Genomic DNA, 23,928 nt, shown 5'->3' on the forward strand with positions numbered 1-23,928 from the left:
TTTTCTTGCCCGCTATTTCAGTGCTGCCCCCAGCAGGACTTTTGCGGAATGGAAACAGACGACGAATACAATTACTACTACCTATAACAGCAGTTCGCAGAGACGATGAAGTGCTGGGAGAAAAAAATACTATCGTTTTAAAAATCAGTCAAACAATTCAGTAACTTGAGTTTTTTTTCCCTCGAGTTAATTTTTTTTATACTGCAATAATTTTTTGCCATGACTACTTTTGCTGTTCATCATATTATATTGAAGTAACACTCCTCTCCCTACCTTTCTACTTGGATTATTTCAATTTGAAATGGACCTTTTACAACATACAAATCAACAAAAACACTGATTGATCTTCCCTCACGAGAGTTTTTGCTCGTCCATCTGTCACAAACATCTTCAAATAATGCAAAAGTGCACGCGATGCAGCTGGGTTGAATGAGCAGCAGAGGCAATTTGCTTTTCTGGGAAAGCTTCCAGATTTCCCATTAACACTTGATATTTGGAGTGGCCATCAATGAAGAGTTTCCATTGCAAGAGTCAGCCAACAAACACTCAAGCACACATTTATTGGAACACAAGTGCAACAAGAGTTTATTTTGTCACGGAGTCACAGGCACAAACACGACAAGAGTCACACTACTACTGACAGGTGAAAATGAAAACACCCAAAAATACCCCGCATGAAAAAGCAGAATGAATTACGACCACAGTCCTTTTGATGTGTTCTTTGATGTTTACCGGGAGTCAACATTGTATAAATGCTCTTTTTTAAAATTGCACCCAAAATGCATTTTCCAAGTATGTGTACCGTATGTTCCGGACTATAAGTAGTACATGACGTGGTCTGCGACTTTTATGTTTTTCACACTGACCACTAACAGCTCGTTGTGTTTTGTTTTTTTTAGGCTATAGGTCTCCGAAAACCGTTAATATGTTACAATAACAGGTGCCTATTTATTTGCCCATTTTCCTTCTTACTCAGATGTATCACTTATTTTCTGGCGACACGGCGTGTAGCAGTTCGTGTGTCCGCCCGACAGTTCTTTGATGGAGGATTCAATCCCTGGAATGAATTTTTATTCCGGCGGCGGCGCGACGGCGTCGACTCCGAGCAGAGGCGCAGCCAACGACGGGGGCTCGCCGCCGCGCTCGGGCGCCGTCGACAAAGACTCCCGGCGGCCGGCGAGCGCGTTTCGTCTCGCGGCGAAGACCGGCTGGCTTTCCGAGACCTCTCGGAAAGAGGGTCCGCCGGCCGGGCCGTCCCGGGGCGGCGGCGGCGGTCCCGCCCGGCGGTGCTCCACTTTGCGGGTGTGGCGGCAGAGGGCTTTGCGGAAGCCCCTCTTGAAGTTGTCCGACATGAAGCCGTAGACCACGGGGTTGGCGCAGCTGTTGGCGTAGCCCAGCACCACCACAAAGTAGTAGAGGCCCTGGTAGTCGGTGGGCAGCGCCACCAAGAGGTTGAGCACGTTGAGCGCGTAGAAGGGCAACCAGCACAAGACGAAGACGGCCACCACGATCACCACCATGCGCGTCACCTTGCGCTCCGACTTGCGTCGCTTGCTGGAGGCGGCGGCGGCGGCGTGGACCTTCTTGGCCGAACTGCGCACCTTCAAACGAGCGGACATTCCGTGTCAAGGGAAAGCCATTTCCCCAGATGTAAGCCCATCCGAAGGGCTTGCGCTTTTACGTATGTTTACTCAGCTACCAAGCGTATGCCCGTCATTAAAAGGGCTTCCTAAAAAGGGTGTGTGTTGTCTTTTCCTTGTGTTTAAGCGCCTATTTTGCGCAAAAGTGGAATACCTTTATCATGGCTAAAAGGTTTCGGGGCTCAATTTTTAGACCCGACGAAAGCTTTTCGGTGTAAAATGCGTCCGCACGGTGAAGGCTCACCTTGAAGACGATGAGCAGGTAACAGAGGCAGATGACCAGCAGGGGGAAAAGGAAGCCCACCGTGGAGGTGTAGACGATGAAGGCCGCCCGCCACACCTGGACGGGGGCCGGCCACAGGATGTTGCAGGTGCCGCCCGTCTTCTGGATGTCAGCGAAGACCACCACGGGCAGCACCACCAGGAAGGAGAGCGCCCAGACGCCGGCGTTGACCGCCTTGGCCACCCGGGGGCGGCGCCAGCGGGCCGAGCGCAGCGGGCGAGCCACCGCCAGGTAGCGGTCCACGCTCATGACGGTCAGGCAGAAGATGCTGGTGAACTGGTTGATGGAGTCCACCGTCATCACCAGCCGGCACATGAAGGAGCCAAAGGGCCAGGCCTGCAGGGAGTTCTGCGCCGCCAGGAAGGGCAGGCCCAGCATGAACAGTTCGTCGGCCACCGCCAGGTTCAGGATGTACGTGTTGGTGGCCGACTCCGCCTTGGAGTGGCGCAGCGCCACGTGGATGACCAGCGTGTTGCCGCCCAGGCCCGCCGCGCACACCGTCAAGTACACCAGCGGGAGCAGGACGCTCCCCGCGTCGCCGCCCGGCCCGCCTTCCGCCTGGCTGCCGTTGGGCGGGACCCACGCGCTGCTGCCGTTCTCCCACGCCGCCTCCATCTTTGCCCGGAAAAGGACGATCGGCGGAACGGAACGGAGGGAGGGAGGGAGGGCCGCGCCGCCTGCATCCAAATCAAGTGGGAAGCAAACCAAAGTCATCAAAGGTGGCCAAAGTACGTTTGGAGCCTTTTGTACCGGCCTCGGCTGAAAGTACAGTACTCGAAAATGCCCTTTTTTTCTTCATCTTTCTCCCACGTGTACTCGGGGCTGACAACCGGGCGCTTCAATCTGTCCGATTCGTTTGTTTTTATTATTGATTAAAATGGCAGATGTTTATTCCCGTCAGGGGAGTCTCCAAACGAGGTCCTTCGGCGACAAAGCCCGAACGAGTAGGACTCGGCGGCGTTGGGATTAGCGCTAATGATACGCTAACGTCGGCAAACTGAGCGCTGGCAGATTGTGGCGTTGGACCCAAAAGGTCAGAGGGACTTGAAAGGCCGGCGCATCCACTCACACGTGTTGGCGTGCGTGCGTGCGCGCCAACACGTGCCAGCACCTAGATCATATTTCTCAATGAGGGCTCACCGCGGTCCATCTTTGACAATGGAGGCTCGCGGTGAAGATCCGCACGATGGCAAACGTACTCTGCGCCGAGCCACCGCGCTTCGAAAAATTTGGGGGTTTGCGAGTACGACACAGACTTTTTGCAAACCGCTCGAAAAAATACCGCCAGTTGTATCGGAGGCGGCGAGAGGTGCCGGCCGGCGAAGAAACGCGTGAAAAGATTCGAAATGAATGAATGAAGGAATCCAAAGTTGAAGGCCGTGCGCTATCTGGTAGTCGGAAAGGACGGAGCTCACCTGGGAGGTCCTCCTTCTCGTCCTTCTTCCCTTTTCCGCGCTGCGCCGTGAGCCGGAGCGTCCTCGCCGTCGTCGGATGCTGACCGCTCGTCGGCTCGTCACTAGGAGACCGCTCGTCTGGTGGGAGGTGTTAGCGTCCCGCTCCGTGCGTGCGCGATCTGGTGTCGGGGGAGAGGCGGCGTGGCCACGTGGCCGCGGTCGTTCCTTTCGTCAAAACAACACGCTCAATCCAGGAACGATTCGTGCCTGTACTAGAAAGCGGAAAAAAAGTTGCCACGGACGGCGGTGTAGACTTTTGGACATGTTATTCTTGGACAATAAGACGCTAGTTTTGCCTTCCACTGCGGCTGTCTTTAGCAGGGTCGGCCAAAATGTATAAAAAGGTCACAAAGTATCGATTCCCGAAAAGGTTCGGATGCTTGACCACCCACCCGCACACAGGCCACCAGAATTGGATTTGAACTCTTGAATCCTTTTGACCTTTTCCTGATTCACTCATTGGCTGTTCACTTTCCAGCCGTGCCCCGCCCGCACTCGAAATGGATCGCCGATCTACCGGCGACCAAGTTGGGCCTTTGGGGGTCGGGCGTGTTTCCCCGTGTTTCCCGTCCGTCCCGTGATTGTCGATGAGTTTCACCTGCCGTGTGCCAGGTGATGATTATTGTCATCAACTCTGAGGCAGACTCGAGCTTGAGAGAAAATGCAAATGCTTTTAGCGGACAACATTGTCTTCAGTTAAAGAAAAGGCCCATTGTTTTGTCACGGCCACGTCCTTCGCGCAGACTTCTCGGCGGTGACGGGCCGGTAACCGTGGCAACGCGCCAACAATGGTCAGACCTTGGGAAGTTCGACGAGCGCCGGCTCCACATTGCCAGCCAATTTTTCCACCGGCGTTCTGTCATATTGCCGAACAAAGCGCGAGCGAGGGAGACTTTTTGCAGCGGTGAATCGAGGGCCGCTGTGCGTGAGTTGGGCCAGCATTTTGTTCCAAGACATCACAGCACAGACTCGGACTCAGTTGATGCAACGGGGGTTGGGCTACGAGGAGCACCTGATGCCAATCCACTGATTGCACTTGTGGGACAGTAGTATTGCGGAAAGCTTGCTCTTTATGAAAAACCTATATTTTGTGGAATAGTTTGAAATGAAAGCCTAGTCTTATGGCATGCTATGCCTTTATATCAAATCAAAAGCCTCTATTGTCATCAAACACAGCTGCGTAGAATGAAATGGGTGAAATATCATTCATCAAGGCACTCACTCTTAAATGAGTCCAAATGGTCCAAAGTTTGTGCTGGGATGGCCCATGTATGAAATGGGGGGAAAAAAAGTCTTGAACTGGCTCTTGACAGTTTATACCAGGCAGGGAGGGGCGGCTTTGCAAAGGTGACAAAGGCACATACATAGGTGAAAAAGTTGAATGGAAGGAGGTTGGGCTGCTATGGGAGGGGGGGGAGAGCAGCTTTCCTTCAAAGCTATCTGGCATCGACCGAGCTGACAAACTTGAACCAGCGGGGGTTGGGCTACGAGATGCACCTGACGCCAATCCACTGATTGCACTCACAGGACACTAGTATTGTGGAAAGCTTTCCTCTTTAGGAAAAGCTACATTTTGTGGAATCGTTTGAAATGAAAGCCTAGTCTTATGGGATGTTATGCCTTTATATCAAATCAAAAGCCTTTATTGTCATCATACACAGCTGCGTAGAATGAAATGGGTGAAATATCATTCATCAAGGCACTCACTCTTAAATGAGTCCAAATGGTCCAAAGTTTGTGCTGGGATGGCCCATGTATGAAATGGGGGAAAAAAAGTCTTGAACTGGCTCTTGACAGTTTATACCAGGCAGGGAGGGGCGGCTTTGCAAAGGTGACAAAGGCACATACATAGGTGAAAAAGTTGAATGGATGGAGGTTGCGCTGCTTGCAGATGTGTGTTTTCATATTGAAGCATTTAACCAATCACATTTCAGTCATGATTTGTTGTCAGGGTCAGAAATCTGTCAGCATTTTGTTCCAAGACACCCAGCACAGACTCGGTCGGACTCAGTTGAAGCAACGGGGGTTGGGCTACAAGAAGCACCTGACGCCAATCCACTGATTGCACTTGTTGGACACTAGTATTGCGGAAAGCTTGCTCTTTATGAAAACCTACATTTTACGGAATAGTTTGAAATGAAAGCCTAGTTTTATGGGAAGCGACACCTTTATATCAAATCAAAAGCATTTATTGTCATCATACACAGCTGCGTAGAATGAAATGGGTGAAATATCATTCAACAAAGGTGCTCTTAAATGAGTCCAAATGGTCCAAAGTTTGCACTTTGATGGCCCACGTTTGAAATAGGTCCCCCAAAAAAGTAACTGGCTTTGACAGTTTATACAAGGCAGCTTTTCGTTTTGCAAAGCCAGCCACCCAGCACAGACATAGCTGACAAAATTGAAGCAACGGGGGTTGGGCCGCTTTAGGTGGGGATGGAGGTGGGGATGGAGGGAGGGAGGGAGCAGCTTTTGCTTTTGCTTAAGCCATCCAGCCCTGACCGACCGAGCTGACAAACTTTGAAGCAGCGGGGGTTGGGCTGAAACGAGAAGCACCTGACGCCAATCCACTGATTGCACTCGTAGGACACTAATATTATGGAAAGCTTGCTCTTTATGAAAAGCGACATTTTGTGGAATCGTTTGCAATGAAAGCCTAGTCTTATGGGATGCTATGCCTTTATATCAAATCAAAAGCCTCTATTGTCATCAAACATAGCTGCGTAGAATGAAATGGGTGAAATATCATTCAACAAAGGTGCTCTTAAATGAGTCAAAATGGTCAAAAGTTTGCACTTTGATGGCCCACGTTTGACATAGGTCCAAAAAAGTCTTGAATTGGCTCTTGACAGTTGATTCCAGGCAGGGGTAGGGCTGGCTTTGCAAAGGTGACAAAGGCACATACATAGGTGAAAAAGTTGAATGGCCGTACGGGGGTTGGGCCGCTGTGGGAGGGGAGGTGCTCGAGCAGCTTTTGCTTTTGCTTTTGCTTTTGCTCAAGGCATCCAGCAGCGACCGAGCTGACAAACTTTGAACCAGCGGGGGTTGGGCAAGAGAAGCACCTGATGCCAATCCACTGATTGCACTCGTAGGACACTAGTATCGTGGAAAGCTTTCCTCTTTAGAGGTTGAAACCAGAGCACTCACTCTGGCCCTTTATTTAGTTTGCCCAGCCCTGTTAAATAAATGCCTTGTCTGCACATTGATGGCCAACGTTTGAAATATATATAAATTCAATGGTGAAAAACAAAATACGTACTGAAATTCTGCGTTCACGTCAGGGTTTGAAGCACCGTTAAAGTGATTGGCGCCATCCAGAGAGGAAACTGAAAAGTGCAAGACAATGCAAGCACATAAAAAAAAAATCTGTGATATTTTCCCAAATTGATGCGGTTCGGTAAAAATATACTGATCGATGGTCAAAAAAACGGACAATTCGGTTGTGTAAAAGTGGTGCGCCGCCCGGGAATCGAACCCGGGTCGCAAGAATGGGAATCTTGCATGATACCACTACACCAGCGGCGCATTGGTGGTTGGCGGTCTATTAATCTTTATATACAATATTCATTTACCAATGCTAGTGCGAAGGTCGTTTTCAAATGTGGTTTGTGATGTGTGAATGACCTTTTTTAACCTTTTATCATGTAATACAGCTGATAATAGGCTGCCTTCCTTAGTCGAATTATTGGCCTCAAATTATTAATGCATAATTGATGACTGCAGTCCCCGAGGCCGGATTTCATGCCAAAGGCAAGAAAAGGTCTTTACTTATTGACGGCGATAGACGTCCCATTCATTTGGACTTGGCTTGGACGTCTAAGGCCGTCTAAGGCCGTCCAAAGGCTGTGAAAAGACAAACAAATTAGACCTCTATCACTGTCCAATGGGAGCCAATGAGTATGATTTTGAGCAATTGTGTGTACAACCGTGATCAGGTTAGCTTAGCATGAGCACAAATGTTTCACAATCAAACATTTTAGAACCGTTTTGTTGACTTTTATTTTTTAAAGCTGAAAACAACAAATGATTGTTTTGAGAGTGTCTTAAAAAGGGGGAACAAACATCAGCATAACATGTGATGCTTCCAACCAAAGGGAACACATTGTTCTTTGCTCATGTGAGTGGAGAAAAAAAATGGAAATGTAGCTAGCTTCGCTTGCTGTCCCAACGACCTCATAAGACTGGCCTCATTGTCTTCATGTCTTGACACCAACACTATCATTTTTCACATTTCACGGCAAACTCACACATTTTTTTTTTTTACTCTCAACTATCGTCTAAGAAATTGATTTCCCGTTACACATATCTTTCTTCTTTCATCGGGTGCTTGGGATTGTGCTAGAAACACAACAAGATCGTCAACAGTTTTTTTTGGGTCGATCTTTAAGATGGGATCTCTTGTCCTCGTCGTTTTAAAATGTATACATGCACTCGATTTGAAAGAAATGAGAGCAGCACTTGGCAAGACACTTGGGCCTAAGCAACCAAATTCAAAGGTTTGCCATATTTCTGAACCTTGGTCACTTTCTTCTCATTTTTCTACCCTACAAATTTGAATGAAATGGTCTCATCCGTGATGAAGTGATCACAGAATTCCTTTTCTGACCTCTGACCTCATTACTTGAAAAAAATGGACGACCTCCTTGGTTTTCTATGACAAACACGGTCGAAATCACATCCGCCGGGTGACGGCTTAACGACGTGGTTTGTCCCTTCACGCCGTTCCAAAGTTCATCAAGATCCGCCTTTCGAGGAGCTTGTGAGACTCAGATGACCAGTGAGAAGAAGAATTATCTCCGTTTCTCTATGCATTCTTCATAGAGCAAAATGTCGCCTCTTTGCTTATTGTACTCTACTGTACTCGGGTCTGGGAAGCGGATGATGATCTCGAGCGAGCGGCCGGTCGGCGTTACGCGCCACGAAACCTTGTGAGCCGGCCGTGCGAATCACATGCGGAGACTGGACTCCCCGGGGCCGGGCGGGACTCCCCCGGGCCCGACGCCACCGCTTCGGGGGGCCGCTGGAACGGCGCCGGGGCCTCGACGGGGACGAAGAAAAGAGGCGTTGTCTTGGGACCGGGGCGGCGCGTCCCGCTCACATGACGCGGCCGTGACCGCGTGCTCTCCGTCAAGTATGCCAGCCCGCCGCTCCCGGGGCAGAGAGAGGAACCTCCGCCGGAGCCTCCGCCGAAGTCTCCGCCGAAGTCTCCGCCGAAGCCTCCTTCCCGCAAGACGGTCGGGGCCCCGAATATGAGGTAACGCCGGGAAAGGGAAATGGCCCGGCGCCCAATGCCGGCCAAAGCCGGGAAAAGCCACGCTGACGTTTAGCCCGCCCGTTTGTTTGAGGAGGGCGCCAGTGCCGGCGTGAGGTGAAAGACGTTGGCGTGAAAGACAACAAGCGGTGAAGACGTGGGCGCTCCATGGGATCGGCCTTCTTCAAGTTTTGCGCGCAGTGTTGCTGCTGCTGCGCCGCGGACGACGACGACGACGACGATGACGAGAAGCAGCCGTTAGTGGGGTAAACGCGCTCGTCCGTCCGTCCATCGGTTCAATGCCAAAGGGCACATCGAGAGCCCACTCCGGTGTTGAGCTTTAAGTTGACTGAGCGTCCCGTTGTCCACCTTTTCTGTGGCCCGTTGTAATGGGTGCAATGCCATTTTAAACAGCCAATTTTATAGATTGCTCGACGAAGCGACTTGTCCTTCGCCGCTATACGTGGGACTAGCCCAGTTTTGCCTCTTAACTTATTCATTTTGATCCCATGTTTGGCTGAATCTTGAACACTTCCTAACATCTAGCACAGGGGTGGCCAATCCAGTCCTGGAGAGCCCCCGACATCTAGTCTGTCTGTTTTCCATGTCTCCCTCCAACAACACACCTGACAGAATCAAATCATCGGCATCACTATCAAGCTTCTAGACAGCCATCTGAAGACTTGATCCTGTTTGATTCAGGTGTGCTAGAGGAGGGAAATATGGAAAGCAGAGTGGATGACAGGGGCTCTCCAGGACCGGACTTGGCCAAATGTTTGTTGAATGCTGTATGTTTCATTTCTTTTTATTTGGAATAGCTTGGGGGTCGTTTCCCCACCTTTTGCCCCTTTGACCCTTAACCCCATTCTGTTCGTCGAGCCAAGTTAGCGGGCGCCCGCCGTCACGATCGGTTTTTGGATCAGACGTGCTTTGTGCCTTTTGCCCGATCCTCCAAGGACTCCCGACCCGTTGGAGTACTTCAGCCGCGAGGTGCAGAAGCGGCGAGACGAGGAGACCAACCTGTGGAGCGAGCCGGGAGACACCAGCCACTCGGAGCGCGTGGACGACCGCACGCTCTACTCGTTGCTGCAGGCGCGCAACAAGACCCGCATGGGATCCACGGTAGGATGGGCTTCTTCTGCCCCACGACCACTTTCTAGCTCATTCGTACGGAATCGGTACGCTTTCATTTTTTGCCACCGGGGCGCCGCAAGACCACAAGTTTGTCAATTGTGTGGTCAACTACTGCACTTTGCTCCACTTGCCATTGGCTCGTTCGCTGTCAAAACCGCACCCTCCCTCGACTTGACCAGGAACCTTAAAACAGGCCAAAACGAACGTGGGTCGACGAGACGATCGGAAAGACTGGAGCCAGTGAGCGGGGGAGGGGAAAGCACGGCTCAACTCAATGGGCAATCACAAGGACCAGTTGCTCACGAAGGGGAATAGTAAGCGTAACTAAACCCGCTATGGGTTCTGGCAGGTTTAGTTGTGAGGGGCGAATGAACCAACGTTGCTTCATTCGACCCTCCCGGTCAAAATGGATTGGACGTTCGGCGCCGTCCGATGGCGGCAAGTAAGTTGAGATGAGGCGAGTTGGAGTCGGCACCAATGCGGCTCGCCAACCACAGCGAGTTTGCCCTCCCCGTTCCAGGGCTACCGCCGCCTGAGCGTGGACATCGAGGCCATGCGGGACACGCGGAGGGAAGTCCGGGAGAAGTGGAAGACCATCCTGGAGAACCTGGGTGAGTTGGGTAACATCCCCCCCACTCCCCCTTCCTTCCCGCCTCCCCCCCCAGCTCAAGGTTTCCTCTCCCATCCCGGCAGGATTCATGGCCGAAGCCGACTCGCTACTGACCGTGTCGGCCAACGCCTCGCTGGACCGCATGCGCAACGCCGCCGCCGCCCGCTCCCTGCTGCAGACGCTCCACTCGGAGACGTCGCTCTTCAGCAGCCGGGAGCCGCCACCCGAGCGCTACCTCTTTATCCTGGTGAGAAAGCCGCCGCCAGGTCCCGGGCCCCGGTCTCGGGTCTCCGGCCTCGGTCTCTGACCGCGATCCCCGGCCCCCTGGCCGTCCAAATGACGTGGGCTCTCGCCGGGGCGCAGGATCGCTTGCTGTACCTGGACATCGCCGAGGACTTTGTGGCCAAGGCCAGGCGCTTCTACCCCCCTAGGGACGGCGACTCGGGGGAGGAGGGGCCCCTGGGCGCCATCAACCTGCCGCTCCTGCTGGCCCGCGTGGAGGCCATGAACGGCTGCCCCGACACCGACGACAGCGAGGGCAGTCTGGAGAAGCCCTGACGAGCGCTCGCGCGTCTGTACGTGTCCCGTCCCGTCCACCGCGAGAACCAATAAAGCGGCAAGCCCGCAGAGTCCGGTCCGCCTCGCGTGTCCTCATTGAGTTCTTTGGAGTCCGGCGGATTGATTTAAAGGAAGCGCTTTTGGCGTGGTGGGACGCAATGTACTGGCCAACCGGCGGGAACACGCCGCTCCCGCAGGCATGCCGAAAATCCCCAAAGCCGGCGCCGGTGGCCGGCTTCTGTTTCCCGCGAGGGGGAGGGGGAGCGAGCGGCGTGGGACGCTCAGCTGCCGCTGTTGTTGTGGTGATGCCGCTTCTTAACTTAGAATGAGCATTTCGCTCAAGGTCACGTCCGTGGCAAACAAGAGAAACTGTTCCGAGCACTGTACACATACAAAGACGCCGTTCACAATGGGGAACAGAAACAGCTCGCGGCACCGGTTCGTTGCCGTGGCGATCCTCGTGACGACGGCCTCGGTCGGCAGAGCGCGACGTGAGCCGAACTCAACTCCAACTTCGACAGTCATTTATTATGATCTATTCAAGATTCTTCCAGACCAGTACATTTATGTAACGTGGACGTGTTTGCTGTCAATGGCGGCCAGTGAGTTGATTTGGAGCCCAGCTCCCCCAAAAAGGCTTACTTGCCCTCCCTCCCCTGGCTTGATGACAGCTCACCCGTCCCAAAGTCACCTTCCGACAGCTGTGGCGAGACACGCCTTACGCAACAGGCCTGCTCTTGGCCGAGGTTCGATAACGAGGCTGGATACGCCCGCCCCCCGCCCCAAAATTGTCATCGCCCAGCGGCGAGCGGTCGCTCACGTTGCGAGGTGATCGCATCGGGGTTGCCGTAATGCGTCTTGTCTTCTGCCAAGTCCCTGTCTGGTCCCTAATCAGGTTGTTTAAGCCTTATGGAAGTCCAAAGACTGAATTGCCAAAGTGCTCAATGGCACCTTCCAAGTTCGAGCTCAAAGCGTTAGCCCCTGACATTTGGTCCTTCCGTTCGGGGGCGATAGAGAGAATTCATGGAAAAAAGTCTCACGATGGGGTCTTGGCTGGTGTGTGTGTGTGTGTGTGTGTGTCTTATGCTTTGCCTACACACATGTGAGTGTATCATTTACCCAAAGCGGAGAAGTGACTCACTCGTGTAACAACACACCGACGACCGACGGGCCGCTTTTCAAAGGCCGACGCTTCCCGTTCGGTGTAAAACGAGCGGACGCCGAGGTGACGAATGAATGAAGAATGGACGCGGCCCGGACACGCCGACCGCGGAGACATTGGCCCCTAAACGGGAGGTCTCAAGTCGTGGCAAGTTCTTCTTCCCATAGAGCGCCATACAAATGCTAAAAATGCTAAAAAGTCCTGAATTGAGTCCAAAGCCAGAGTCCACATTTCAATAGAGCATATATATATATATATAGTCGTCTTTCTATCTTAAATTTGAGTTGCAGGAATGCTTGATCCTTGACACATGGAGGTCAAGTATGAGTCTTGACCGTTTGACCCTCAACTATTCCGGTCTCCAGCCATTAAAACTTGACTCCAGACAAAGTGTTGAACTACTGTCTCTTATCTCCGTGTTTACATGGGTGTTCATGGCAACCCTTCACGATAACAACAACAACAACAACACTTGCCACCATTTGCTGTCACTCGGCACGTCAAAAAAACACCTTTGGGATCCTGAGGACTTTTTCCGGAGCCTTTTTAAGCGGGCCGGGCACGAAAACAAAGGACCGTATTGGACTTTGCACAAAAACAATGGAACATGGGAGCAAATGCCAATATCACCAGGACTTGCCGCTCTTCCGTATTAGCGGCGCGTGGTCTTGGAGAGCCTTTAACCCCTCAAATCCGGCGAGATCAAACGTTTGCAAACCAACTTGAGTCGCAGTCTAAACAAAGTCTTTCAATCTGGCACGGAGGAACAGACGCAGCTCGGGGAAGATTTCCACGCTAGCTAGCCCAGGCGCATCTCCTCCGGGGCATTAAAACCGAATCCGTATCAATCTCACGTTGTGTTTGTTTACGGTGACGTGATCCCCGTCCCGTCGGGAAGGCGCTTCTAATGCGGAAAGCGTCCCGCCATTTTTCATCCCCCGTCGGTCCGCCCGGCCCGTCGGGTGTCCGGTGTCGGCGCCCGCCATTGTCGAGTGACAACACGTGTCGGAAATAGCAACGGCGCGTCCATAAAGGAGGCGGACGCCCACGCTCGGGCCCACTGGAGACATAGAGGGACAGAGAGACACACCGAGACGAGACAAAGAGGGACAAAGAGACGGACCGAGACACCCAAAGCTTTCAAGTCGGACGCGAAATGCCGCTGGAAAAACGCGCGCTGTCTTGCAGCGTCAGGGAGGAGAACAAGGCGCAGAGGGAGAGCTACTGCGCCGACTGGACCAGCGTCCGCCTCCGGACTCAACCCGAGGAACGGTAAGAAAAGAATCCGTGCAAATGGCGGCCATCCCAGACGCTTTCCCCAGTTCACGCCTTTGGATTTTCTTCATCCGTGTTTTTTTTACCGTGCTACATTGTCATTCAGCGACCCAGTGTCTCCTTCTCTGAATCACGTCAACGATCGACCGACAGTAGCCAAAGCTTTTGTAACAACAGAATCGGGTTAAATAAACGCATACACATCATTTCTTTCACGTCAGCATTTCATGGCCGCCCCATTTCCCCGCAGAAAGACGATGAACATGAGGGACGTCCGGCGCAAGGAGACCCTGAGCCGCCAGTGGAAGGCCTCCCCCCTCACCCAGTGCTGCCCCTCCGGCGTCCTCCGCGTGGGGACGGTGGAGCGCGGCGTGAGGGAGCACCAGCTGCTGCCCAGGAGGAACACCCTCCCCTTGCCCATCTTCTCCCCGGCCGAGCTGGGCGTCCGGCTGGGCCGAGGCTCCCCGCACGAGCTGGCGGACGCCCCGTTCGCGGCGGCGGTGGACGGCCTCTGCCCCGCCAAGAGGAGCGTGGTGGAGATCACGCGGGATCTGCCGCCCGTCAAGCCCACTCTCATGGAGTTCTCCAAGGCGCCCAAAGCCCTGGGCCGCTCCACGTCCCAGGAGGCCCAAAGAGGCTGAACCCGGATGGACGGAAGGACGGACGGACGTGCATGCACTAGTGAACCCCCAGTTTTTGCAGATTCTCAGCGCGGGAAATAAAACACCCTAATGAAGACCCCATCGGGTTCCTCACCGGAAAGGAACAGCCATCCACTGCACTTTAGCGACGCCTGCCATGATGCAAAGACGGGCAAAAAAAGCACGGCCAATCAAGCCCATATTGAGGAAAATATGTCAAGTTGTGAAAAGGACAGGCAGCCGGTTAATTGAAACATAACGAGTAGGATCATTTGACGAGAATTCACGTTGCCGCACGGTTGTGTTCTCACTGGGATGGAAAAGCTTTGGAAAAGTTGGACAAAATGTCAGGGCTTGACATCGTGTACATAGTACTTGTGTGAATACCTTTTTTTTCTTCTTGTAGTTTTTGTTTGCATCTTTGTTTTTTAGTAATAAAAAGGGAAATACTATCCATCCTTTCTCGGCTGGTCTTTGCTTTTTCTCAGCTACTCTGGGCCTTGTTGGACGTCTATCGCGTCGTATGAATTCAGGCGTTTACAAGTCAGCATTGAAGGAATTCTGTAAGAATGGCGACCTCAAGTGGTCAATAATATTACTGCAAACAAAAATAAAACTGCCCAAATTCACACGACTTGTTTGGAAGAATATAGTTAGTAGTTTACGGCAACGTTCCCTATAAACTGCGCTTGTGCGCAATTGCCCACTAAGCTCGTGTTCTCCGCGCACAGCAGAAGGAAATCCAACCTGAATTGTAAAAAAAAAACAACAACACACACATTTCCATTTTCTGTGCCATTTTGCAACGAAACTCAGAGAGGGAGTGGCAGCCTGTCACCGACAAACAACAACAAACGGTAAACGATGACTAACTGACTGTGTCCAGCCAATGATATGATGCGGTTCACGTCACGTGTGTTTACTTCCGCGGCATGAGTAAAATGTTACAGGTTAGCATAGAGTGAACCTTTCGGTGGAGCTGCTGCCAGAAAGGCGATTCTTCTAAGACGGAATGACTGTCGGTGTGCAAATAGAAGAACAAGCGGTGAAATTGGGTGAGAAAGGTCGCCTCTGCAAAACATGCAGCGAAGCTAAAGTTTTAAGCCAGTTTTCCCATGGAAAAAAATATTGCATGTATAAATGGAAGCTTGACAATTTCAAGTAACACATTCGGCAGAAAAGTCATTTGAACGAGAAGGAGAAGTGAGAAGGACACCTGTGAAAAATAAAGTCAAATTTAAGTCAGATTTGTGCAGTGGATCTTAATCTGGGTTGGATCGAACGAACTTAGGGGTTCGGTGAGTCGCTCTCAAGGGTTCGGTGGAGGTCAAGGAATTTATATATCTTGAATTTAAAAGAAAAATCGATTTGTATTTTACACTAAAGTAGGGTTCGGCGAATGCGGGTTCGGTAGCTCCAACCAGATTAAGAACCACTGTTCTAGTCACATGTATTAAGATGTTTTATTCATGGATATTAATCGTTACGTTTTATTATGACTAGATCATTTATTGGTATTAGACATGCACCTGCTTATGGCAGGTGTGATACTGGTGTGGTGCCCATAGTGAGCATTTAGGATGTTGCTCACACTGGTCCTCTGTGTGCTCACCCAGATTGTTTGTCTGTATGCCCAGACATATTAAAAATGAGAGAGAACATTGGTTTAAAGTAATGCATCACTTTTGCTGAAGTATCATAAGTATACCATTTGGGATTGGATAATTAATTTTAATTGACTAAGGCGTGCAAAGTACATTCCAATTATAATAGTAGGAAATAAAAATAAAAATGAACAACAGCAACTCACTAATTAGGTACGATAACGTTGAGCTTTTTATTTGCTAATCTATTCTCCTGAATGGAAGATTTTTTTTCAAAACGAATTCTTATAGCAACGAAATCCTGCTGGAATGTGAGCGGCTTTCTTCCAAACTTGTCAAATCCTCCATTTTGGAAGTGGGAACAGCCACTTTTATTTTAAGACTTGGCCATGACAGCCGAGCGGAAACGGAGACGGACGCGGCGCCCACACTTTCTCGGGGCGCCGTCTCTCTTTCTGTACGTATTGTGGCGTATTTGGTGTGGTGCGTCCTCCGCCCACCTCATAACGGTTCCAGACAATTGCTCTTAATGAATCCACAAGAGAGCTTCTTTTCTTCTCCTTCTGCGTTATTAATAGAGAGAGCGGCATAAAGTAAACCCCGGCACCATATTGGCGCTCTACTAAGAGAAATAATCACAGCATTTCACCATCCTCAATCCGTTCTCTTGTTCTCACGCGTTAGCTTGATTGTCAAAAGGAAGCGCGGCTAATGACGATGTGCGCTAGGTGCCCAAGCGCCCGATTCCGACCACGTCAGAAACAACCACGCACATTTTGTGTGTTTTTTTATTTTTTTATTTCATATGCTGGCAGTCAAAAATCCCTACATTTCCTACGGAAAACCTTTAAAATAAGCCATAGCCCCCTTTTTTGTGTGCACTGACAAAAGTATCTCCTACAAATGTCATACCTGTCAACCTCTGCCGATAACTGCCCTTATAAATGATTATGATTCCCCTTACAAACCCCCCAAAAAACCTTACAAACACCGTACGACTCGTACGGTGTTTGTAAGGTTTTTTGGGGGGTTTGTAAGGGATTGAATCATAATCATTTATAAGGGCAGTTATCGGCAGAGGTTGACAGGTATGAAATGTCATCTATTTGTTAACATTGTCCCCAAGCCTATAAATAAAACATTCGCCCAAAATGCGACGGGGAGGCCCGACCGAGCGTGATACGAGAAGTAGTCCCCCCCCCTCGACGGTTCGTGTGACAGGCGAGCGTCGCCTCCTCGACACGTCCGCCGAGACGAACGGGCCGTCTCGGGATAGCGAGAAGCCAACGCGGGCGGCGATGGCGAGGGCCCGACGCCACGAGACGGGCCTCTAATGAGGCGGCGCGTCTCCCGGCCCCGCGGCTCCCCTTAAACTCTCGCTGCGGCGAAACTGGAAGCGAGGTGTCGGGGGGGGGCGCTTGTTAGCTCCTCGTCAGGGAAGCCCGTCGCGCAAACGACAGGACGCCGTGTAAAATCCGGGAATGGCAAAGATTGGCCGTCACTCCCCCGGGCGGGCCGAGTCAAACGAAGACGGCAAGTCACTCGTCCTTATTATTCAGGCTGCCCGAATGCCGTCGTGATGGCGACGAAAATAGGCATCCACCGGGAAAAACGTCTCAATTCTGTGCCGTGGAAAGCCATTCAGACATACCTGTCAACCTCTGCCGATAACTGCCCTTATAAATGATTATGATTCAATCCCTTACAAACCCCCAAAAAACCTTACAAACACCGTACGACTCGTACGGTGTTTGTAAGGTTTTTGGGGGGTTTGTAAGGGGAATCATAATCATTTATAAGGGCAGTTATGAGCAGAGGTTGACAGGTATGGATTCATAAAAGCAGGCCTGCTCTATTGACGTTTGTGCCCGGGTCCGACTTGGCCCGATGATTGGCTATGCTTTTCATCCTTTGTCCCCCTTCCCCCCCCCTCCGGCCTCTGGTCTCGCCCAGCTGTTCCTCGTTTCTCGTTAAGCCACGCGTGAGGGCACTTTTCTGAATTCCGTTGTTGGGAGTCGAATGAGTCGCAATCCAGAGGCCTTTTTTTGTAATATAAAGCAAGAAGTGCAAAAAAATATATTTTAATCCCATTTGGCTGTTTCACGGCAATACTACTCCGAAGTAAACCGACATAGGGTGGACTCCTTACGTCCATTTTATGACCTATACAGCTGGGAACGGCTTTTAGGTCCATTTCATCCACCAAATGAATGATACTCAACCCATTTTTTTACAAGCATACAGTGTAATGTTGTCGTTTTTTTTCTACGCTTGGCTGAGATGACAAGATGTGGTCGTAGGCCATCTGCTCGGAGAGGTGCGATAAAAAAAAAACACATGCAAAAAAGGCGTCTGCAACACAAACGCATGCACCCACGCAACACGTCCCCCCCCATCCCCCCCCCCCCCCCCCCCGGCCCCCCAGACACCCACACATACATTTATTTGTATTTTTTCCATGCATTTTCTATGCGCTAAATTATTCGCCTTCGACATTCCATCCGAGCTCATTAGTGTCAATTTGCTTTATTTTTAACTTTTGAGGCGACGGAACTTTGTCACTATAGCAACCATTGGATGGAATGCGACCTGAGGATTTTGCCGGACTTTTAGCATCATTGCCCGCTTATGTTGCCATTTATAGTGATGCACGATGTGCGGCGTGCCGTCATTACCTTTCACTCTCTATTTTCCATTCAGCGTGGAAAAGTCGTTGTAAATACGTCACCAAGGCGCTTTTAATGCGCCGCAATTTATATACCGTCAATCTCCTGGCGAAATGCGTTTACGGTGCTGTTGAATGACGACGTCGACGTGGACAAAGAGATGCCGTTGTCCAAAAGTTCCCGTTTTGAATCGGTCGTGCGATGTAACGTGAGCGTCATTGCTAACATCCAGGCGAGCTTTCTTATTTCTTCTGAGAAGTGAGAATGATCAGCAGGTGAGCTTTCTCTGGCTCGCTCTTCTTAATTGTGAGAGCCGCAAACGATCATGTTGTCGACTGGGCTATTTTGCTCCCAGTGACATGGCTAACAATACACACGCACTAATTAGAGTGCTGTTTACATTCCGTGAGCCCAAGCTGTGCCAAGCCCGCCGACTCCCCCCAATTTCCGGTCCCGCTATTAAAAAGCTGTAATGTGCGCGTACGCTAGCAATTCTTAAACGCTGTACTTCTGCAGGCGTATCTTTTCGCCATGTGCAAAGTTTTAGGCTTCCGCACGATAAGACGCCAACTTCTTGGACGCCCGCGTACGGTCGTTTAGTGTCTCATTAGCCTAGCACATTTGTTTTGGAGAGTAGTGGTGATGGGGGGGGGGGCACCAAGGCAACATCCAAACGCCACACGGGAAGGTCCTTTCAAAAATGTGAGGCGGAATGACTGACGGCCTCCGAGTGTTTCATTTGACGCTAAACTACTCCTTGAGCGAGTGACCGCTAGCCGAGGTCCGCGTGGCCTGGTTTCCCAACCACCTTACCCAATTGCCGTGGCAACGGCAGGCCCACGGGCCTCCCGGATGGGAGGAAGAACCACTTTTCCGAGAGCGGACACGCGCCGACTTTATCGTTTCGATGCCGCCGCTGGCCCTTTTGTGATGTTGACTTCAAGTGGTTTCGGTTCCCGGTCTTTGGCAGTGCTCTAAGGCTTTCCAAAATGCTCTAAAGTGATTTTTATCTATTGCCCATCTGAAGTTATTTAAGGAGGCCGGAGATGAAGTTGTTCTGGGCGCTCTCCATCTTGCCATCTTGCTTTAATGTGGCGTCAAGACAGACTTTAATGTGTTTTCCATGGCCATTGGCGGTCAACGGCGGGTCTAAAGAGTTTAATGTGCTCTTGCCCCTTTCTGTCATAGTTTGTGCTGCGTAGGCCCTCGTAAAAAGCTCATCAAATCCTGGGAGAAATCGTCCTCCATCTTTATTCTTGGCCCCCAAGCTAGATTGGAATTTTTTTTCAATCGGATCACGGAAGGCGGACCGCACTTTGTATTTATTTACGACTCCCTCTACCGTGACCAAAGGCGGTCAAAACGTGGACGGGATCCGCCGAGGAGACGTCCGCCGAACACACACGCTCGCGAGTGGTCGGCACCGGCCTGTTCTTTTGGCAGCGGTACCAGAAGGAGCGGACCGAACGTCCTTTTCTCCTCTCCGTCCAGTCGAACGAGCTGTCCCCCACTTCCACGGCAACGTCACGCTCTGGTGTTTTTCGCCTTTGGGCTCGTGACCTTCTGAATACTGTTTCCTCCTCCAAATGGCGGAGAAAGTCCTGGAAAAGTCGCCCGCCGGCCTTCGGATCTGGCCGTCCGCCTTCCGTAGGAATGAAACCGAATACAAAGTCATTGAGATGAAGGGAAAGACAATTGGAGGGATCTTGCGTGCCTCCGACGACACCGATAGGTCGCGCTCGGTTGCGCCGGGCGCCAAGGCGCGGGTGGCAACGCGCCTCCTCCGGCGTCATCAAATAATCATGCGGACGGCGCCCAGGTGGCCATTTCGGAGATAGCGTCTTCAATCCCCACCGAGCTCCTGTGCGGAGTTTGCATGTCCTACCCGTGAGGCCGCGTGGGTTTTTTTCTTCTCTTTTTGGTGTGAAATGTGTGGTATTTTGTGACAGGAAATGTCACCTTTTGTATCAGGGTGTTACTCGAAGGCTCTTATTAGCGCTTTCCCGGCTCCTTTTTTTACAATTCTACGTGCCTTCCTGCCCTAGCTGTCCATTTTGTGCAAAAATATTCAATTTATTTTGCCAATTTGATGCCACGGATGGCAACGTCCCAGCCTTTTGGACGGAATATTTTGACCATTTTAGGACAGAATGAGGTGACAAAATGTGATGTTCCATCTCCTCACACATGAATTACAATCAGATTTTAATGTGTGCTTGTTATTTCCGTTTCACGTTTACACTCTTTGGTACAAAATATGACTTCATGCAGCATTTACACCATTTTCAGGAACACGTCGTCCAGCTATTTAGGATGGAATCGGCCGAGAACAGTCCTTCTTCACATATGAATTGAAAACACATTTCAACGTGCTCTTGATTTTTCCATGTTTACACTCTTTGGTACAAAATATGACTTCATGCAGCATTTGACTGTTTGCAAAACAGACCTCAAAATATCTTACGATACAGCAAGCGATAGAGATGGGCCAATATTAGGAGCGCTTTCTTCTTCTTCCTCCTCTGCAGCGCACCAGGGTGCCTCGTTTCATTTCAAAACATTCAAGAAAAGGCAATCACCGGGAAATACACAGGTGATGTAACAGCTTGAGAACATGTTCATCCTTTTTTTGTTGTTGTTGTTCAAGTTGGCAACTTTTCGGGGCGTTTTTGGAGCCACCGTGGCGCACCTCGTCCTAATTGAGTCCGATCACGCCGCCGTCCAAATCCTTGGAGGGTCGGCGCTCCCGGACCAGGAAGTTGATCATGCTCTCGGACTTGATCATCAGGTTGCAGCCCAGGAAGAAGACCCCGAAGAGCACGGTGAGCGAGAGCACGCACAGCACGGCGATCTGCACGCCGCGCGTCACCAGGAGTTTGCGCTCCTCCAGGGAAGTGTCTCCGACCCCCGCCGCCGCCGCCGTCAGATCTCGTGGGTCCAGACCGTGGCCCTGGTCCTGGCCCCGCACCTGGCCCTGCCCGCTGCCGCCGCCGCCGCTGGCGTTGCCCGAGTAGGCGGCCAGCGTCCCCGCCAGCGCCCGGCTGCCGTTGAGGAGCGCGCCATGGATGGAGGAGGCGTTCATGGCTCCTCGATCACATGGAACGAAGCGGACGCCAATTTAGTTTTTTTGCTTGGCCTCTCTGGAGCCTTTCGGTGTCTTTCGGGGTCTTTTGGCGCCTTGTCTAATTCGCCTGAGGAAGCTTTGCCTGCCTTCTTTTGCTGCCTCTCCTCACGAGAGCGTGCAAGGTGTAATAAGAGACCGAGGCAGTGTGGAAGCCCCGACACACTCACTCAGGCACGCGCACGGACGGAGGCGCGCGCAACAACGCCAGCCCCGAACCGCCCCCACAGCTAGCCCCCACCCAAGCACTCTCCACAGCTCCTTTTGTGCCGAAGCTCTGATGCGTTGAGTCACGAGAGAAGCGCTTGGAGTCCGTTTGTTTCTCCATTGAAAAGTCGGGCCGGCCGGCCGACCCAACTTTTAATCGGAGCCAAAGAAGAACTGGGAGTGTATTCAGCGTGTCCCGCAAGGACGAGGGCCCCTTTGTATTTTGATCTTGACCGACTTCCACGCCGATAGACCCAGCAAAGTGACTGGAAAGGCAGCAACTTTGGCACATTTCATCCCTTAAATTCTCACTTAGCTTTGGCTTTTTCATTCTTTTCCCCTCCAACTCGTGCTCTTGCGTTTGGCGACCAATCCCCGCATCTTTCGTCCCCCACTCCTTCCCCGTTGTCGTTGTCGGATCGTCTACTTTAGACAATTCCAATTCACCCCGTCTTGGCACCGTGTGCGGTCGATTGGCCGCCGGTCTTTTGGTCGCCGGTCTTTTGGTCGCCGGTCTTTTGGTCGCCAGTCTTTTGGTCGCCGGTCTTTTGGTCGCGGTCTTTTGGTCGCCCCGACCGCGACAACGGGCGACCAAAAGACCAACGACCAAAAGACCAACGACCAAAAGACCAACGACCAAAAGACCAACGACCAAAAGACCGGCGACAAAACAAGGTAAAACAAGACGGTCTACGCATCAATCAAAGCCAACAATGGCCATGAGCAGTTTCACTGAGCCGACGTATAAGAGTTTGTATGTATATGCGTTGTCCCTTTAAGAAGCGACGTCAGTTCAGTCAGAGTCTTAACAAGTTCTCCAACAAAAAACAATAAAAGTCCGGGACATTTGGAGCTTTTCTTTAGCCTAATAATGACTAGGGCATTAAGTAGGACTAAATAGTCATTCGCAGTTTGTATTTAGGGAATTTGAGCAACCATTTCAATGGTAATTATCACTTACCTTCCGGGCGACCAAAAGATCGGCGACCAATCGACCGTATACCGTCTTGGCAGAGGTCAAATGCATCCTACAATTGTGACCAATGATCTCATTGGGCAGCACGTCCAATCCATTTTGACCGGGAGGGGTGGGCGGCATTCCGACAATAGCCAGAAATACGATCAGTGAGTGACGTAGCATAACACTAGCATAAAGACTTTGTCTCCTCTTTATAAAGCAGTTAACGTGTTGACGGCAAGCAATAAAAATAGGATAAGAGGAGGGAAGATAGGTGGGATCGGGGTGCGATGGCGCAAGCTGGCCGTCTAACTCCCGGGGAACCTAATGAAGAGGCGGCGCAATTGAACGGCGGTTGCCGTAGAGACGGCCGGCGGCCCCGGGGAATCGTCACTCAGAAATGAAGACGTGAATTAATAAAGTGGGCTTGAGCGGCGCTGGCAAATATTTATCCTGCTTATTGCTTCCGCCTCTTTTTTCAAATCCCACTTTGCCGCCCGTTTCTGCCGTGTTATTTCATATTAAAAATGAATCGACTCGGTGACATTTATCGAGTCGATTCATTTAAAAATGAATGAATCCATACTAAGCCCCCCGTTGAGACCATGACGCCAATCCATTTGGGAATCTAATGAGGAAACTTCTCCGCTGCGGTTCATGCTTTTTTTTCTTTTTTTTTGGACTGAATGAAAAGTCGTGGCTCGGCAGATTAAGCCGCGACTAATTAATTTTTCAGACCGCAAAGCAACAAGGTGGAAGTGGCTGTTTATTAATCCATGGCGTTGGTTTGGCTTGAAGCAAGTCACGGCAATCCCTTGGAGCGCATCCGCCGCCGCCGCCGCCGCCGCGCCATTTTCACAGTATTGTTTACCTAGGTGGTGGAGTCATTTTTACAAAATATCTTGCGATATTTATTTATTTATTATTTATTCGGGAAGAGCGCGCGCACACACACCGTGTGTTTTTGCAGCCCCATATTAGTATATATCAGGCAGGACTGACATTTCCTTGTTTTCTTGGTGCGCGTTATCCCCAAATGATTCCTTTTGAGCTGAATATTATGGAATAAAATATTTTGAATCGGCAATGTGTAACCACGGATGACTAAAGTGTACACTATACTGTGTTTAGTCATCCAAACTAACTCCTAAACGGTGCCCACAATTTTTCAAATGAGGATAAAAGCAGTGTTTCTATGGATGATCCATGAAATTGTTGACGGGCATTTCCGGCTCGTTGTGGCTACGGATGACTAAAAATGGGGTATCTGTGAGCTATGAAAAATGTTTTTATAGCTGTTTCTCAAACTTTCCCAACTTCATGGAGACTTTTTTTCAATGTATTTCTAAAAGACGTATTGCAGA

The 23,928-nt window shown here is 50.9% G+C and overlaps 3 protein-coding genes, 1 non-coding gene and 1 pseudogene across 9 annotated transcripts; 2 read left to right on the forward strand and 3 right to left on the reverse strand.

Moving 5' to 3' along the window:
* Positions 1-541: 541 nt before the first annotated feature.
* On the reverse strand, positions 542-4,702 carry LOC144087950 (somatostatin receptor type 5-like). Of its 5 annotated transcripts, none has more exons than XM_077618088.1 (4): positions 4,600-4,702; positions 3,339-3,589; positions 1,885-2,600; positions 542-1,601 (listed from the first exon to the last, which is right to left on the reverse strand). In XM_077618088.1, exons 3-4 carry the CDS (start codon positions 2,536-2,538, stop codon positions 1,071-1,073), a joined length of 1,185 nt encoding a protein of 394 aa, XP_077474214.1. In that variant the 5' UTR covers positions 2,539-2,600; positions 3,339-3,589; positions 4,600-4,702; the 3' UTR covers positions 542-1,070. The 5 variants fall into 5 exon arrangements, with proteins under 5 accessions (XP_077474214.1, XP_077474216.1, XP_077474215.1 ...); XM_077618090.1 differs by having other exon boundaries at positions 3,339-3,584; positions 4,600-4,641; XM_077618089.1 differs by lacking the exon at positions 4,600-4,702 and adding an exon at positions 3,770-4,322 and having other exon boundaries at positions 3,339-3,584.
* Positions 4,703-6,831: 2,129 nt separating this feature from the next.
* Positions 6,832-6,902, reverse strand: trnag-ccc (transfer RNA glycine (anticodon CCC)). The gene has a single exon. It is a non-coding gene; the product is annotated as a tRNA-Gly (tRNA).
* A 1,625-nt stretch (positions 6,903-8,527) lies between these two features.
* Positions 8,528-11,009, forward strand: LOC144088664 (melanoregulin). Of its 2 annotated transcripts, none has more exons than XM_077619190.1 (6): positions 8,528-8,631; positions 8,726-8,894; positions 9,585-9,750; positions 10,283-10,373; positions 10,456-10,619; positions 10,736-11,009. In XM_077619190.1, exons 2-6 carry the CDS (start codon positions 8,797-8,799, stop codon positions 10,928-10,930), a joined length of 714 nt encoding a protein of 237 aa, XP_077475316.1. In that variant the 5' UTR covers positions 8,528-8,631; positions 8,726-8,796; the 3' UTR covers positions 10,931-11,009. The 2 variants fall into 2 exon arrangements, with proteins under 2 accessions (XP_077475316.1, XP_077475317.1); XM_077619191.1 differs by having other exon boundaries at positions 8,547-8,631; positions 8,723-8,894.
* A 1,991-nt stretch (positions 11,010-13,000) lies between these two features.
* Positions 13,001-14,460, forward strand: tcap (titin-cap (telethonin)). Its single transcript, XM_077619432.1, has 2 exons — positions 13,001-13,364; positions 13,618-14,460. Exons 1-2 carry the CDS (start codon positions 13,249-13,251, stop codon positions 14,006-14,008), a joined length of 507 nt encoding a protein of 168 aa, XP_077475558.1. The 5' UTR covers positions 13,001-13,248; the 3' UTR covers positions 14,009-14,460.
* A 6,006-nt stretch (positions 14,461-20,466) lies between these two features.
* LOC144088700 (reprimo-like protein pseudogene) lies at positions 20,467-21,593 on the reverse strand (annotated as a pseudogene).
* Between the last annotated feature and the right edge of the window lie 2,335 nt (positions 21,594-23,928).

Source organism: Stigmatopora argus, chromosome 14, assembly GCF_051989625.1.
Source record: "Stigmatopora argus isolate UIUO_Sarg chromosome 14, RoL_Sarg_1.0, whole genome shotgun sequence".
Taxonomy (NCBI): Eukaryota; Metazoa; Chordata; class Actinopteri; order Syngnathiformes; family Syngnathidae; genus Stigmatopora; species Stigmatopora argus.